This window comes from Uloborus diversus, chromosome 1 (assembly GCF_026930045.1).
Source record: "Uloborus diversus isolate 005 chromosome 1, Udiv.v.3.1, whole genome shotgun sequence".
Classification (NCBI taxonomy): domain Eukaryota; kingdom Metazoa; phylum Arthropoda; class Arachnida; order Araneae; family Uloboridae; genus Uloborus; species Uloborus diversus.
Window position 1 is genome coordinate 56,298,014 of NC_072731.1, and position 18,022 is coordinate 56,316,035.

The 18,022-nt window shown below is 31.4% G+C and overlaps 1 protein-coding gene across 1 annotated transcript in view; it reads right to left on the bottom strand.

Annotated features, from left to right (window-relative positions):
- LOC129229798 (uncharacterized) overlaps positions 1-18,022 on the bottom strand; it is a 124,386-nt gene that overhangs the window by 92,781 nt on the left and 13,583 nt on the right. The window contains exon 2 of the mRNA XM_054864178.1: positions 4,418-4,565. Within this exon, the coding sequence (XP_054720153.1) occupies positions 4,418-4,565 (148 nt within the window). The remainder of the gene's footprint in view (positions 1-4,417; positions 4,566-18,022) is intronic.

Consider the following 18,022-nt stretch of genomic DNA (forward strand, 5'->3'; position numbering starts at 1 on the left):
ATCCTATTCACATTGAGCCATGCAAACGTAATTAAAAAAAAAAACTTTGTAGTTATTTACCAGTACTAAAAGAGCATGCGTCCTATACTTTGAGTGCGCCAGACAAATGTTTTTCCTATACTCTGTAAAATAGCGATTATGTGACTAATAATAGTCCGGCTCAGAGACAATTTGTGACATTGACATGTAAAATTACTGTCAGATTCTCTTGTGAGGATTTTTACAACAAGATTAAAAACAAAAAAGACTCTCTAAACAAGTCTTTGCCAATGCAAAGAACATGTAAATATTGTTAACATTTTTATTCCTCATTCAGAGTTGTTCTCCTTAATAAAGTAACGTAAAAATATGAACATGAAGGAAACAAAATGTTTAAATGTATCGGTTTGCATGATGTATTATTTATTACCCCTGATTAAGGCACATAATTAGTTACCATTTATTCATAGCAATAAGAATGAACATTGATTTGGCTTTTTTTTACTGATTATTACTGTCTTAATTTTTTTCCCAATTTAAAAAAGTGTTGCGTTTTTTCTTTTCTCATCGGTACAGTGGAATAATTTTGAAGCTCTCTAATATTTTTAGGCGGATCTTTTTATAAAAATTAAGTTATCCGGCATTCCGGCTGAGCTATTGATACATTTGTTACTTTTTTCATTTACATCGTCGTCTCAGAGCAACCGTAGGACATCTAACTCCAGAAACAACAGTAAGATAACCTACTGTTGCTCTGGGGCGATGACATTGTCTATTGGTAATACTATAAATATATATACAGTGCTGCAGCTGGAAAAAATTAATAACTAAATTTTTCGACATTCTGGAATGGAACCTGCAGTTTTTGGAATGGAAAACATATCTTATCATTCGGCAACTGAGGAATATCTTACAAAATGAACTATAATTGCTTTATACATCTAAACCCGAATCAAGTTTTTTTAATTTATTTTTCATAGGCATATTTCCATACTTTTAGATAGTTTTAGCTATTTTTCCTTCAAAGAATATTGCTGATCTAATGAAACATCTCTAATGTACGTGAGTATGTCATGCAAAGAGATCACCTGCAACTTTTTCTAAATGAACAAGTTGAATGAACGGATCAAAAGAATGAACAATGCTCTGATGAACGAATCATTAAAAAGAATGATATTGCCCACCTCTTGTTTAATGTATCATGCCACTTAGGGTCCATCCCAAGTCTAGGATAACAGAAAGCCTTTAAGAATCAATGCCTCAGGGAACTACTGCATTCGAATCTCCCAATTTTACCTACAGTACGAGCTCGATTATCCGAGCTAATTAGGACCGCTACTGCCTCGGATGTCGGATATCTCGGTTAACAGAAACTTTCTACAAAAACTTGTTAGGATCGCAAATTTCAAAAAGTATCAATAAAAAACACAATAGAATATTCTTAAAGGATGAAATTGAATGTATAAAAAGGAATGTTTTATGATTAAAAAACTAAAAGTGGGAATAACTTGCAGAAAGTTTTAAAAAGTCAATTAAATATTATTACTGCATTGTATATAGAATCCTATTCACATTGAGCCATGCAAACGTAATTAAAAAAAAAAAACTTTGTAGTTATTTACCAGTACTAAAAGAGCATGCGTCCTATACTTTGAGTGCGCCAGACAAATGTTTTTCCTATACTCTGTAAAATAGCGATTATGTGACTAATAATAGTCCGGCTCAGAGACAATTTGTGACATTGACATGTAAAATTACTGTCAGATTCTCTTGTGAGGATTTTTACAACAAGATTAAAAACAAAAAAGACTCTCTAAACAAGTCTTTGCCAATGCAAAGAACATGTAAATATTGTTAACATTTTTATTCCTCATTCAGAGTTGTTCTCCTTAATAAAGTAACGTAAAAATATGAACATGAAGGAAACAAAATGTTTAAATGTATTGGTTTGCATGATGTATTATTTATTACCCCTGATTAAGGCACATAATTAGTTACCATTTATTCATAGCAATAAGAATGAACATTGATTTGGCTTTTTTTTACTGATTATTACTGTCTTAATTTTTTTCCCAATTTAAAAAAGTGTTGCGTTTTTTCTTTTCTCATCGGTACAGTGGAATAATTTTGAAGCTCTCTAATATTTTTAGGTGGATCTTTTTATAAAAATTAAGTTATCCGGCATTCCGGCTGAGCTATTGATACATTTGTTACTTTTTTCATTTACATCGTCGTCTCAGAGCAACCGTAGGACATCTAACTCCAGAAACAACAGTAAGATAACCTACTGTTGCTCTGGGGCGATGACATTGTCTATTGGTAATACTATAAATATATATACAGTGCTGCAGCTGGAAAAAATTAATAACTAAATTTTTCGACATTCTGGAATGGAACCTGCAGTTTTTGGAATGGAAAACATATCTTATCATTCGGCAACTGAGGAATATCTTACAAAATGAACTATAATTGCTTTATACATCTAAACCCGAATCAAGTTTTTTTCATTTATTTTTCATAGGCATATTTCCATACTTTTAGATAGTTTTAGCTATTTTTCCTTCAAAGAATATTGCTGATCTAATGAAACATCTCTAATGTACGTGAGTATGTCATGCAAAGAGATCACCTGCAACTTTTTCTATATGAACAAGTTGAATGAACGGATCAAAAGAATGAACAATGCTCTGATGAACGAATCATTAAAAAGAATGATATTGCCCACCTCTTGTTTAATGTATCATGCCACTTAGGGTCCATCCCAAGTCTAGGATAACAGAAAGCCTTTAAGAATCAATGCCTCAGGGAACTACTGCATTCGAATCTCCCAATTTTACCTACAGTACGAGCTCGATTATCCGAGCTAATTAGGACCGCTACTGCCTCGGATGTCGGATATCTCGGTTAACAGAAACTTTCTACAAAAACTTGTTAGGATCGCAAATTTCAAAAAGTATCAATAAAAAACACAATAGAATATTCTTAAAGGATGAAATTGAATGTATAAAAAGGAATGTTTTACGATTAAAAAACTAAAAGTGGGAATAACTTGCAGAAAGTTTTAAAAAGTCAATTAAATATTTTTACAATATCAAGTTTAATACAGGAAAAAACAACAGAAATTTCCGAAAAATATTTTTATTTTCAAAGTAAAAATTCATGATTTTATTAAATGCACATTTTTGTTTTTTAACAGAGAAATGAAACGTCTTATCTTCGTCAGGGTTTACCTATCTACAAAAAATACACTTCATTATCGGCTCGGTTAACAGAAACTTTGGTTAATCGAAGCTCGTTAATCAAGTTTCTACTGTACTTTGAATTATTTTTAAAAAATTGGATTTCGAAAGTTGAAATTTTATTATTTTCTTCCCACTCTCATTTCATCGATTATGACTTTGAATTAGCTGAAAAACAGCTTGGAAACAAAAACAAGAACAGGATGTTATTTAACAGGTTGCAACAGCAAGGCACTACAGTTCATTCTTATATGGAGACTGCAAATTTCTCTGAAGGCTTGGTTTCACTCACTCTGGTCTGTATAGAAGAAAGAAACTTTAAGATTGCTTGACGGGAGTCCTTAACATTGTTACTCTGAGGAACCCAAGTAAGCAGAATCATTAACACTAGCATTATGGCGATATTCGTATACCTAGAAATACTGTAGAGCTAATTTTGACCCTCCCAGAAGAAATGTACATAGTTCCCTGCACAAATGATATATATATTTCTAAAATTAATTAAAAACCAACATATTCATAATAAATGCAGTTAATTTACAGGATATAGAGGTTTTAATTATATATAAAGAAGTATTTAAAAAGTTTAAAATGTTCTTAAAATATCCAGCCAATTGCATTTCAGAAAATAGCAATAATGCTCTTATTAATGTAGAAAAAACATTATGAATGCTTCAAATTCTTGCAATGATATGATCCAAGAAGCAGTTTTGCACTGTTTCAGCATTAGTAAAATGTATTTGGATTTCTTTTTTTCTCAAAGCGGTCAAAATGAGACTTTCCCACACTTCTAGATCTAATCCTATAGTTCGGGTTTGAAACAAATACAATTATCTTGAATCTTTATATTATTAAACAGCACAATGCTTTAGAAAAAGTCAAGGAAGGATTAAGCTTTTAATGAAAATAATGTAGAGTAGTTAGCAAAAAAAGTATGTTAGGGGTCAAAATGACTCCTCCCATAACTCTAGTTTTAACAATCTTTTCGAGAGAAAAAAGAAGAAACCTCAGTAGGTGATCTTTTTTATATTTAAAATTTAATACTTAATTATTTATACTTCAATTGTATTTGGTGAAAATATGATGAATTGTCAAAATATAGCAGCAAAATAAAAAAAATAATAATAATAATAATTAATAAATAATAATAATAAATAAATAAATAAATAAAAAATAAATAAATAAATAAAAATATTTACTTCAAGCAATGGCCAATATTATCAAACAGCCAGTTTAAAATTATCTCCTTTTTATTTATGAGATTTATTTTCTGGCAAGTAAAAATTCTTTTTGCAAGAGTCAACTTCCCTTCTATGCTTGAATTTTCATTTAACTTGGAGGTGATGGCTGAAAGATTAATTTTTATTAGTTACAATATAAAGAGAAAAGAAATCAATGGAAACAGAACACAACTCTCTAAAAATGTGCAAACTAAAAACTATAAAGTGCTAGAAATAAGAAACCAAAAAAGTAAATTAAAAAAAATACATTATTATATTTCACTCATCCTGAATTTTATTCCAAATTTCTGAAGTTGAAAAACAACCAAAGCCATGCACAGATATCTTTTATAGCTCACAAAGATTGCAGTCTGATTGTGCCAATTAATTTCTAAATTTTGGAGTAAAAATATACCCATACTATTAACTCTTCTTCACTTGCAAGTGGATACCAAATGTGGAGAATATGAGTGAGAATAATGGCACCATCCTTCATGACAGAAGATATCCATAAACTTTTCATATACCCAGTGGCCTAGGCGTACAAATTATGATGAGGGCCTAGGGGGCTCATCAACATGGGGACCTATGCCTCATTAAATCCAGAATGGTACACATACCATATGATAAATAAATACCTTTGTGAACAGTAAAGTAAAAAAAAACGTCGAAAAAGCACAAATTGCCGATTACAGCAGACATGTGTTTCGGCGTTTCAGGGAAAGCCATTTTTAATGCAAAAAGTAATGAGCTTATGGATGAAAAGACATCCGACAAAAGCCTAAGTATACCATATAAAAGCCTGAAGTATACCATATGGTATACTTCAGTTATTTTTGGTCTCACAATTTCACACCAAAAAATTAAATGAACATTATAAAAAATGTAAAAAACAATATATTAATGGTTACAATAATTGTACTCCGTTCATAGTTTTACGTCAACTTTAAATTAATATTCCATTAATTTGTGTTCTTGAGTCATATTTTTACATCAATAAATTGCTTTGGGTAGCTTCATCCAAAAAGAAATGTACATTTAAAATAAGAGTAAACATCAAACAGGTTAAATTGAAAACTCTTTAATTAAAAAATATTTATTATAAGCAGCTAATACCGAGCCGATGTTTTACCCCAGCTAATAGCGGTATTATGAAATTGAAAAATAGCTCAAAATTCAGGTATTAGTTAGTATTACAATTACTAGTTGTACCTATTTGAAATGATTTTGTACAGCAAGAAGATGACATTCTTTTGTCTTCATGTTCAGACATGTTGACTGTATAGTACTTCAACCTCAACTGAATTATAATTGGGACAAACCTAACCAGGCAGAGCAGTAATATTGTAATTACAGGGGTGTCAATTGCGGGAGGGGGGTAGGCACAGATTACAATTTTTAGGGGTTATTTTTCATTTTTGGGGGAGTACTCTTTCTTGGAAGGGGTCCTTGTGGGGAGGGGGGGTGCACCATTAGCCTTGGAGGGGGGACCCCTGGTAATTATCATCTGAGTAGCCTTCACAATATTGTTAGATTAGGTTTTTCCCAATCACACACTATCTAAGAATAAAACTGAGTCTTTGCTAAAAATATTTTAAGCATCCCATTTATTCAATTTTGGGTAAGAGATATATAACATTAGGGTGCTCCATAGCTAAGCTAGATCCCAGTAGCAGAAACTTTCTAGCCAGTCTGCGACACTATTTTGGTCAGTTGAAAATAATCTGCAGCATTATTATTAGTTTTATTTCAAGCTTTCATAAAATACACAAGTCTCTGGTAAAGGTCAAGACCCAGAAATTTTCCAACTGGTTAGTGGCCACTAGACCCGAAAAACTTAGTGGAAACCACTGTTGCAGAGTTTATTTTAGCTGAATGTTTTAGTTTATAGTAAGCTTACAAAGCAGTGAGAATCAAATACAATTGTGCAGATAATAATTCACATGTTTCACAAAAATATTTTTTTTAAAAACATGATTTATTGATTTTATGTTATCTTCAATAGTTTGTACTGAGGTAAAGATCAAATTCTGTTTTTGGAAACTTAAACAAGTTAATAAGGCTCGTCAATTGCCATTTTGCATATGACCAGACATGGCGTCTACGCGAAAAATTCATGCTTATAAATAGTTTTATGAATTTGTTACATCAAAACTCTTTAAAAACTACAATTTAGAAGAAATAGTTGGTTAGTCTCTAAAGCTATGAAGTTAAGATAATATTCTAAAGATGAAATTTTGCATAATTTTCAATAGTTTGCATTGCAATAAATATCCAATTCCGTTTATGAAAACGTGGGCAATTAAGAGTCTTTTGTACTAACATTTTGGGAACGACCAAACATGGCGACTACGCCAAAAATTAAGATATAAATTTCTGAATTTGCTGCAAAAAATAATTTTAAAATCAAAATTTCCAGGAGGTTGAAAAGTTTTTGGCGCTTTAACACCCAAAGCAATGAGGATTAGGTGAAATTTTAAGTATAAAATTTTTCATTTCTCAAGAAAATTATTTTAAAAAATAAAAATAAAAACAATTTGCTGCACATTTTAAGTTATTTTCATTAGTTTTCAGTAAATAAAACATCTAATTCTGCTTTGTTTTCAAAACTTTGGCACTTAAGCATCTTATCTACTTCGATCTTGTGAAGGAACATAAATGGCGACTATGTTTCTACCTGAAATGCTGAAGCCTCCATTGCTTTTACGGTCAAAAAACGATCTCCAAACAATCTTTGCAAAAAAGTTTTTTTCTTTATTGAGCAATCACGATTGCTTATTGCTTTCATTTGACTGCTTTTGGTGTCCTTTGATTTTTCCCACCGCCACCCTCCGCACTGTTATCGTCGACCGGGTCCTCACAATGCTGCTCCTACAGCGAAAGCCGTCTCCAGGTTGCATCCATGTCCTACACACACGCGCATACATACACAACTACACACGCACGCACAAACACATACAGACACATACACACAACTACCCACACATTCATGCCTGCACACAGACACGAACACATATGTCTACACACACATAACCCCTCCCCACACACATTCATATACACAACTACCCACACACTTATGCCAGCACAGACACAAACACACATGCCTACACACACATACACATACCACCTACACACAAACACACACTCCTACATACACACACTCGTGATTGCGAAAAACATAATTTGAATTCAAAATATAAAAATTCAAATTAATTTTCTTTTTTTCTCTTTATTTCTTTTTGCTCTTTGGTAAAATTATCTGCAGGCCGCTGAAAATCTGCGACGCATGTCTCGCATCTTCTCAGTCAGTTTCTGCTGCGCAGGAGCTAGATGCTTATACAATCAAATCCTGATTGTCTGCAGCAGTGGTTGGAGAAACTACATTTTATTTATAGGGACCTACAACTATGTTACAAATGTAGTTAACTACAACTACTTTTTTTTAAATGTAGCAACTACAAACTACTTTTGAAATGTAGTTGCTACTTCGCTACTTTTCAAAAAAATAAGTAAATTAAGAGCATACACACTAGGGTGTCCCAAAAAAATGAAAGTCTATTTTTCAAGTCGTATAGCCTCTTATATTTTTTTTCTTATGTCAAAACAATGGTGAAAAAATGTTTCATACAATTTGAATACCGTGCCGACTTGTGTCTGAAAGTATAAACCAACACTTGTATGCTAAACCAATTCTAAAAAAAAAAAAAGCAATTTTGAACCTCAAAAATTTTGTTGATGAAACATTGCTCTAAACCCCACACCCCACATGTACCACAAAAATATTTTTTTCAAATTAAAATATATTCAGATATCCCACACTTGGTCTAAAATTTATAATTTTCTTCAAAAAAAAACATTTTTTTTTCTATTTATCTTTTAAAAAATTACACATAAATTTAAATAAAAGATCAAGTTAAAAAATTATTTGAGAACACATTTTCAGTTCAACATCTGCAAATGAATAATAAAAAAAAATAATACATTTTAAATGAAAAATTAAAATTAACCTTGAAAAAATCCATACCTTTAAATACTATGTGGGAGACTTATATATTGCAGGAGAGCAAAAATTTTTATTTAACGCTAATTACCTACTTTACTGTTTATATTTTTATCTCGAAAATTTCATAAAATTTACCTCACACTTTAAAAAAATATGTATAGAAAAAATCAATTTTTTGAAGAAAATTGAAAATTTTAGGCCAGCTGTGGGAGGCCTAAATGCTTTTCATTTGAATAAATGTTTTTGTGGGGTATAGGGGGGCAATGCTTTATCAACAGAAATTTCAAGTTTCTAAAAAACACTTTTCCTTTATTTGGTCTAGCATTACAAGTGCTGGTACATACTTTCAGATGGAAGCCGGCACTGGTTGCCATTGTTCAAATTATATGAAACTTCTTTTGCAATTGTTTTGACATAAAAAGAAATAAAATAGAGGGTATGTGACTTGAAAAATCAACTTTCATGTTTTTTTCGGACACCCCAATACACACACTTGTTTTGTAAGAGGATCGAACGAAAAAAGGTTTAGATTGATAAATCAGCTCACCTAAACAGGGAATATCATTAAGAAATTATTTATTCTTTTTTTTTCCCACAAATGAGCGTTGTCATACATATAAAACTGTAATGCTCATATTTGTTGTAAGCCGACCAGGGGAGTTCAATATCATCCTTGTCACCATTTATAGTTGCTTCTTTATTTGATGAATACTGCAAAATCACTTATTTTCGCGATACAGTCAACTTTCTCTACAACGCGTTTTGATTTACCCGAAATGGCTATAACACGAGTTTTTCACCAATAAATAATTTTAGACCTCAAGCGAATTCCTCGCCCGCAACACGAAAATTTTCAGAAGGGAATCACGGTGTGAAAGTATCAGTTTCGTTATTGGCTACTTAAAATATTTTTTCCATGGATGGACCTTTATCCCTTTAGCATCACTGGGAGTAGGAGTTCCCACACCATACTAATCTGAATATAGCTTTGTTTGTGTATACAAATAACCACTCCTCATTTACCAATTATTTTATTCTTTCTGAATGCGAAAGTCGATGAAATGTAATGAGACCTAAGAGCACTGTTTCATCTAAAGTTTGTGAAGACAGAAAGAAAAAGAGAAATTCTCTAACAATTAAAGAAAAGCTAAAGGTTCAAAACGTACTTGAAAAACTAAAAAATGAATCGAAGGTAGCATGACAATTAGGTGTGAGTGAATGTTCCATACGTACAATTAATAAGGCAAGAAAAGAAAAACAGTAATAGTTTGCCGAGTAGTGTTTAAACGAAATTCAAAAATTTTGAAAATGGAAACTGCTCTTGTATTGAGAATTAGAGAAACCAGGAAGAGGGGTGTTGCCATATACGGAAACATTATAAAAGAACTAGCAAAGCAACTGAATTAAAAATTATATTAGAATAACGATTTGATCATGCAGCATAAATCATCAACATCTTACATTTTTAAAGTTACAAATATCATCAATAGATCTGTACAGAGCTATTATAGTACATCATTTTATTATAACTACATACTGTACGTACCATACTGGTTTATTTTATGCCTCTCTTTCCCGTTTATCACTGATTTTATGCATCGTAATAGTATTTTATGTTGATTAAAATCACTTTTTAATACAATTAAAAATTCAGTTCGTTATGTAAGAAACGGTAATGTATAATTAAGGAATGGTTTAAAACAGTTTGAGGTGGTGCTAACAAGTGTATAAAATAATTAGGTATGTTCATGAAAAATTTTTACACATACCCTTTCCCACAACGCGAAATTTCGACTTACATGAGGGGAACGCATCCTTCTCGAAAGTCGGGATTGGACTGTACTTTAATTTTCGCGACTTTCGTATGCCCTTTGTAATCAGAAAAATTTAAGCCTTGTTGAATATTTTTGTTTTTTAACTTTCGGTCTGCTCATATAAAATCTACCAAATTTTCAACTCGCAAAATCATTGATGTATTCAATTTCGCGAAAATAAGTGCTTTTACAGTATTGGAACAATAATCTCTTCGAAATCTAAAACATTCATACACGGGACATTCTCAGCTGTCAGAAAAAACAAAGGAGTTACTAAACTGGCAGTTATCGCTAATTCATATACTTTTTTTTTTAAATCAAGCTCTATTCAATACAAGTATTGGCATACAGGGTTCTTACCCTTTTGGTTAAAAAAAATTCCCTGACTTTTCCAGGTTGTTGTTTAGAAAATTCCAGGTTACTCGCTTTATTCAAAATTTATGTTTAAATAGTAATATTTTCAAAATAATTAAAATTGTTTAAAGTAGCAATGCAGAAGAACTGAAACTTCTCCCCTTAGATTAAAAAAAAAAAAAAACTTGGATTTTTTTTTTTTTTCCCTTTGTTTTTTCTGTCAAAATTTTAAGTTTTTTTAAAATATTTTGTTCAAAATTGTTTTAATTTGTTTACTATTTGTTGAAAACAGAATACTTTCAACTTATTTTAGCGTTTCTTTGATGTCACGCGTAATATTATAGCGTTTTGCTGTAGTCCTGCAGCAACCTTTTAGCATCCGCTTTTGGTTTACAATACTTCTTTTTATTTTCTTATTAGTAGGTTCAAAGCTAAATTTCAGTATAAATATGATTAACTTGTTGCATCGATCGGCATACCATGTAATGCATAGTAACAAAAATCAACATCCGCCAATCATAGGCCAATGCAAATAATCTTTTTTTTTTTTTTTTTTTTTTTTTTTTCACATATTAAAGGACGCTTACATTAAAATTTCAAATTTTCTTTTCCAGAAAGTAATAGTTAATTTTCAAAAATTCATAACTTATTGCATATTTTAATGTTATTTTCAATAGTTCACATTGATATAAACATCCAATTCTGTTTCTGGAATTTTAAGTCTACTTCCATTGTGCAAACGATCAAATATGGCGACAAAGTGAAAAATTTAAAATAATAAGTAGATTTTTGGATTTGTAGTATAAAAGTAGTAATAAATAATCAATAATCCTTAAAAAACTACAATAAAAGCAAAATAGTCAGTATTTAGCACATAAGAGTCTAAATCAATTAAAACAAAAAAATGTTATGAAGATTAAATTTTGCATTTATCCAGAAAATAATTACAAATTATCTGGAAAAAAAAAGGCACAATTTGTGTTGTTTTCAATAGTTTGCACTGCAATTAACATCCAGTGCCGTTTTCGGGAACTTAGGCACTTAAAAAGTCTTGTGAACTTCCATCTTAGGAATGACCAAATATGGCGGCTTTGCCCAAAAATAATAAATAACTTTTTTAATTTGTTGCATGAAGACAATTAAAAAATAATAAATCTTCATGAAACTATAATTCATTGAAAAGTTTTTATCACATTTGCGTCCAAGGCAGTGAGGATATAATCTTATACTTCTGTTTTAAGAACAAAATTTTTCATTTCTCAAGAAAATTTTAAATAATAATAATAATAGAAAAACAATTTGCAGACCATTTTTTGTTATTTTCATCAGTTTTCAATTAAAGAAAACATCCAATTCTGCTTTGTTTTTAGAAACTTAGACATTTTAGGATCGTATCTACTTCCATCTTGTGAATGACCAAAGATGGCGACTACGTTTCACACGTAGCTGAAATGATTTTCCGATCAAAAAAAAAAAAAAAAACGATTTTCACCGATCGACCCTCCCATCTACAGGTTGTGCTTCCGAAGCAGTAAATTGTCTTCTCTCCTGCTGAGTTTGTGCATAATTCCTGTTCATCTGATTTTTTTTTTTTTTTTTTTTCTCTTGGGAACTACTGAGAGCCAAAAATGGCGGCTGCTGATGATTTTTTGGGTCGCCACTTTTTTTATTGCTTTTAAATTGTTACAATTTTTTTTAATACATCGATAAAAATGAAGATTAGATCTCATAAAACAAAATTCCCTGGGTAAAAATTGGGAAAAGAAAAATTTTGGGGACACATTTGGAAAATTCCCTGACATTTTTGACTATGTCATTTTCCCTGATAATTCCAGATTTTCCCGGAGCGTACGAACCCTGAAACGAACAGAATGGTTGTGGCAACCCATCTAAAAGTTTAGGCAGTAAAAAGAAATGCGTTCCCCTCACTGACTCCATGTAAGGAAATCTTCGCTCTTTTGGAGCATTTTTCGTTGTGAAAAAAAAAACGTTCATTTTTCGATTGCAGTTTTTAAGTGCCAGCGTCGGTTTAGATAAAAATTTACAATTTTTTTCGTGAAATCACAATAAAAACGAAGACTAGATCTCATGGTACTTAATTCCTTGGGAAAAAAAATGGAAAAAAAATTTTTGGAGGACAAAATTTGAAAACTCCCTGACTTTTCCCTGACATTTTTGACAGCGTCATTTTCCCTGACAATTCCCGGTTTTCCCGGAGCGTACGAACCCTGGGCAAAGTATGAAAATTACAATGGCAAAAAAACTAATGGCGTCCAACAGAAAGAACGTATGGCGTCAAAATGATATGAGGTCAGCTCTAATTTTTATGAGTCTTATTTCTGATTGCATCTGCTGATGCACACAAGTGTAAAATTTCTGCCAGACAAATTCGTTTGAACCTTGATTTTTTTTTTTTTTAAGTTTATTTAAAAGCAGTTCGCAGAGTTTGCTACTAACTACTATTGTTTTGTATTGAACTACTCACCACACTACTTTTTTAAAAAAAGTAGTGCACTACACTACAATCTACTAACAAATGTAAGTAGCTCCTACAGTAACATCGCTACTTGTAGCGTGCTACTTCCAACCACTGGTCTGCAGTACAGTCGAGTTCCGACTTACGTGAGGGATGCGTTCCAAAACTCCTCGTGTAAGTCGAAATTTCGCGTTGTGGAAAAATGTATGTACATATTTTTTTTAGCACGAAACCGAATTCCTTTAGACACTTATAGACACCCCTCAAACTGCTTTAAATCATTCCTCAATCATACATTACAGTTTCTTACATAAAGAACAGAACTTTTACTGTATTTAAAAAACAAAAAGGGTTTTATTCAACATGAAATACTTTAAGATGCACAAAATGAATGATCAATGGAAGGGAAAGACATAAAATAAACCAGCACGGTATGCACAATATGTAGTAATAATAAAATGATGCACTATAATAGTACTGTACACTGTACAGTAGATACAGTAACATATTTATGAGTTGATAAGTTATGCTCTATGATCATTTGTGACTCAATTTGTGATAACAGCCCCTCTTCCTGATCTCTTCTTACTACTATTATATATGCGAAAGTTTGTCTGTATGGATGTATGGATGTATGGATGTTTGTTACTCTTTCACGCAAAAACTACTGAACGGATTTTGATGAAACTTTACAATAATATAGCTTATGCATCAGAATAACACATAGGGTAGTTTTTGTCCCGTTATGGGGCGCAAAACCCCCTTAGGGGAGCAATAAAATACAATTTTCGTATAAATTCTCTAATATAGGGATGAAAAAATACTTGCACATATTTACATTATATGTCCATCTAAAGCTCTGATTTTTCTGCTGAAGATGGCACCTATTCGAAATTTTTAAGTAGAATAAAAAACGAGTTATGAGCTTTTTAGTTCCATGTTCGAAGGCTTTCCTAAACTTAATACAGTATTTAGTGTATCATCTCAACTCCCTGTCGATAGCGACAATTGTTGTATTGTTAACTATCTTTGCTTTTCGTGACTGTTCAAGGCTTTTCTCAAGTCAAATCTTGAAGTAAGATTTTTGCACATTATTGGCAAATAATATATGATTTGGCTGATCATTTTCCATTTAAACGGAACTTTAATGTAATTAATGATTTTTATTATTATTTATGCTGATTGAACACTTACTCATTATTCATTCAACCAGCAGATCGCCAAAATTTTTGCAGAAAGATTTCCGTAGCTGATGCATTTGGCAGTTTTTTTCAACGTCGCTGTTTTTGAAGCCGAAGACTACGTCATAATGTTTCTCAGCTTTCACCATGTAAACAAAATATCGCCAATCAAAGAATCTCTAAAAAAACTTTCTTTACTGTGTTAAATAATCCAGCAACTAAATTAGGCAAATCCATAAACAGCACAAAAACTTCCATTAATTTTCCTTTTTGCACAATTTCAAACAATCGCCAAATTTTACTACTTATTTTGGAAACATTTCAAATGAAACTCTTTAGCACCATTTTATGGTAAACAAAAGTATCTCAGCACCTGGCGATAATATCTTTGTAACGAAAATTAATATCATATCGTTTTACAAAGTAAGGAAAGAAGGAGGGAGCATCATCGAAGGTATCCCAAAACGATTCCCGCAAATTCAGTAAAATCGCACCAAGGACCCACAATGATTGAAATTTCCCAAAATAACTAAAGCAAGTATAAGGGGATTACGAGCAACTTCAATAGCAATACAGAAAAGGTTTTAGACTCCATGTAAAAAAAAAAAGTATCAACAGATTAATCTTTTTAAACATGAGAAGAATAATTTCATGTTTTGGAAATTTGTATATGCTTAAATATAGTGCTTTCGTTTCAAAATCAATACTATTTTGTTCTTTATACTTATTGCTATTTTACTTTTATGGGTAAGGAAGAAACTCGATTTTTAATCACGTCAAAAAGATGTGTTTTAAATTCTTTCACTTAAACCAGAAAACAAAAGCAAGTAACGATTTTTTCTCATAATTATTACTGACCCAGGCAACGCCGGGTATTTTTGCTAGTTAATCCATAATACAAGAGCAGCTTCTATTTTCATTCTATTTACTTTGCTAGACTGATCTGCAACCTTAAATATTGAAACTAAGTTCTGAACTTTTACGGATATCGTTTTGTTTTGACTTTTAATTGTACGCATGGAAGATCCACTCATATTTATTGTTGCGCTACCATCGGCGTTTTGTAGTTGTTCAAGCATCTCGAATATCTTAGCCTTTTTTTTTAAATCAGAAACTTTTTTTTTCCCATCTTCACAAAGTGTAGATAAAGGTGCCACTAAGGAACCAATATATTTCATCAACTTTAATATTTAGAATGAAAAAAATAAATGAAAGCTGCTGAGCGGTTATTTGATGCACTAACAACCCGAAGAATAGACTAGTTTGATGTGGGAACTTTCGCTCTCAGTGATGCTTTCAGGGATGTTCAAGAAATCAATATTTAGTAGCCAATAACGAAACCGATACTTCCTTCTAAAAATTCGTGTTGTGGACGAAAAAATTGCGTCAGCTCTAAAATTTGTAACTTGGGAAAAAATTTGCGTTATAACCATTTTGCGTAGGTCAAATTGCGTTGTAGCGGGTGTCGACTGAATAGGGAGGCAAGGTTACTGCCACAGATAATCCCGGTAGCAGAAACTGCGAGAGGCGAGACGAGCGTCGCAGATTTTCCCGCGGTCTGCAGATAATTTTACCGAAGAACAAAAAGAAAGAAAGAAAAAATAAATAAATAAATAAAAGGGAAAAAAAAAGAAATGCAGCTTGGGAAAAGATCGTTTGGAGATCGCTTTTTGAGCGATGGATGGTTCAGCATTTCAGCTAGAAACATAGTCGCCATATTTGGTCATTCACAAAATCGAAGTAGAAAAGTGCAAAAATTTTCAAAAACAAAGATGAATTGGATGTTTTACTTTTCTGCCAAGAAATGAAAATAACTTAAAATTTACAGCAAATCAATCGTTTTTTTATTTTTATTTTTTAAAATAATTTTCTTGAGGAATGAAAAGTTTTATGTGAAAATTACACCTTATCCTCATTGCTTTGGTTGGAAAAGTACTAAAGCTTCAACTAAAGTTTAGTCTCATGAGGATTTTTATTTTGAAAATATTTTTTTGCAACAAATTCAGAAATTCATATCTTAATTTTTAGCGTAGTCGCCATGTTTGGTCATTCCCAAGATGTTGGTACGCAAGACTCATGAAGTGCCTACGTTTTCAGAACGGAATTGGATGTTTATTGCAATGCAAACTGTTGAAAATTATGCAAAATGTGCCCTTTTTTTTGGTAATTCTTAATTATTGTTTTTAAAATTGCAAAATTTTATCTTCAGAATATTATCTTTTCTTCATTGCTTTAGAGGCTAATGTGCTAAAAACTATTTCACCTAAATTGTAGTTTTTAAGGATTTTGAATTTATTACTACTTTTATGTAACAAATTCAAATATCTATTTATAACCATGAATTTTTCGCGTAGACGCCATGTTTGGTCATTCGCAAGCTGGAAATAAACGATACTATTACTTACCTAAGTTTCCAAAACAGAATTGGATGTTTACCTCAACACAAACTATTGAAGATAACATAAAGTGTTCAATAAATCATGATGTTTTTTTTTTTCCTTTTATAAATTTTTTTTTTGAAAAATGCAAATTATTATCTGCACAGTTGTGTTTGATCCTCATTGATTTGAAGGCTTTGCTATAAGCTAAATATTTAATCTAAAATGCAGTTTCCTGCAAACTTCTCATTTACTAATTTAAAAAATTTAAAAACCTATTTCAACGCACATTTTCCATATTAAAATTAATATATCTTGAATAATTGGTTTTCATAGTGTGTAGAGTTCTATTTATTTTTATGAAAGTAGTGAAAGCTGCTGCCCCCCCCCCCCCCCTTATTGCTTTAAAACTCAGCGACAGTGGTGGCCACAAAGTTTTTCGGGTCTAGTGGCCACTGGCCAGTTGGAAAATTGTCCAAGTCTTGGCCTTCACATAGGACTTGTGTATTTTATGAAAACTTAAAATAAAACTAATAATAATGCTGCAGATTATTTTTAACTACCGAAAATAGTGTCGCAGACTGACTACAGAGTTTCTGCTACTGGGCAGATAATCCACAAAATAGGTAAAACATGATACTACTGTATGCAATAGCTTTAAACAATCAATAACACTCGCATACATTTAAACTACAGCTAAAAAAAAAGTGTGTATAGAGAATGTATTTAAAACAGAGTTAGCAAGGTTTTGGACACACAGTAAAAACCCTGGTTTTTACCGTCCTGTCCAAAATTGTCCGAAAGTGTCCAAAACTATATTTTTGGAAAATTTTTATTCTGTGAGAAAACATAAAAAAAAAAAAAAAGAATAAAATGTATCAAAGAAATGTTTTATATTGAACATTTATTCAATGAGAACATTCAACTTATTTATGCAACTGATTTTAATCTAGTTACATAGAAGTTGAATTCTTGATAACAATTTCACTTTGTATGCATGAGTTTATTATTATTATTATTTTTAATAATAATAGTTTCGAAATTTCTCCATGTTTATGCATGTGTTCAAATGAAAGTAGAGTTATCAAAGTTTTTACAATCCTCTTCAAAACCCTCATGTCCGAAAGTGTCCAAAACTATTTCTTGAGTAACTATATTTTGTGAGAAAAGACAGAACAAATGTCTTTTTTTTTTTGGGGGGGGGGAGGGATTTTTTAATATATTTATTCAATGTGAACATTCAAGTATAAACACATGTAACTTATTTATGCAGCTGATGATCTAGTTACTAGACTGAAAAATCTAGTTACGTAGAAATTAAATTCTCCATTTAAAATGTCAGTTTGTATGCAGGGTTTTTTTCAGACAAACCAAATTT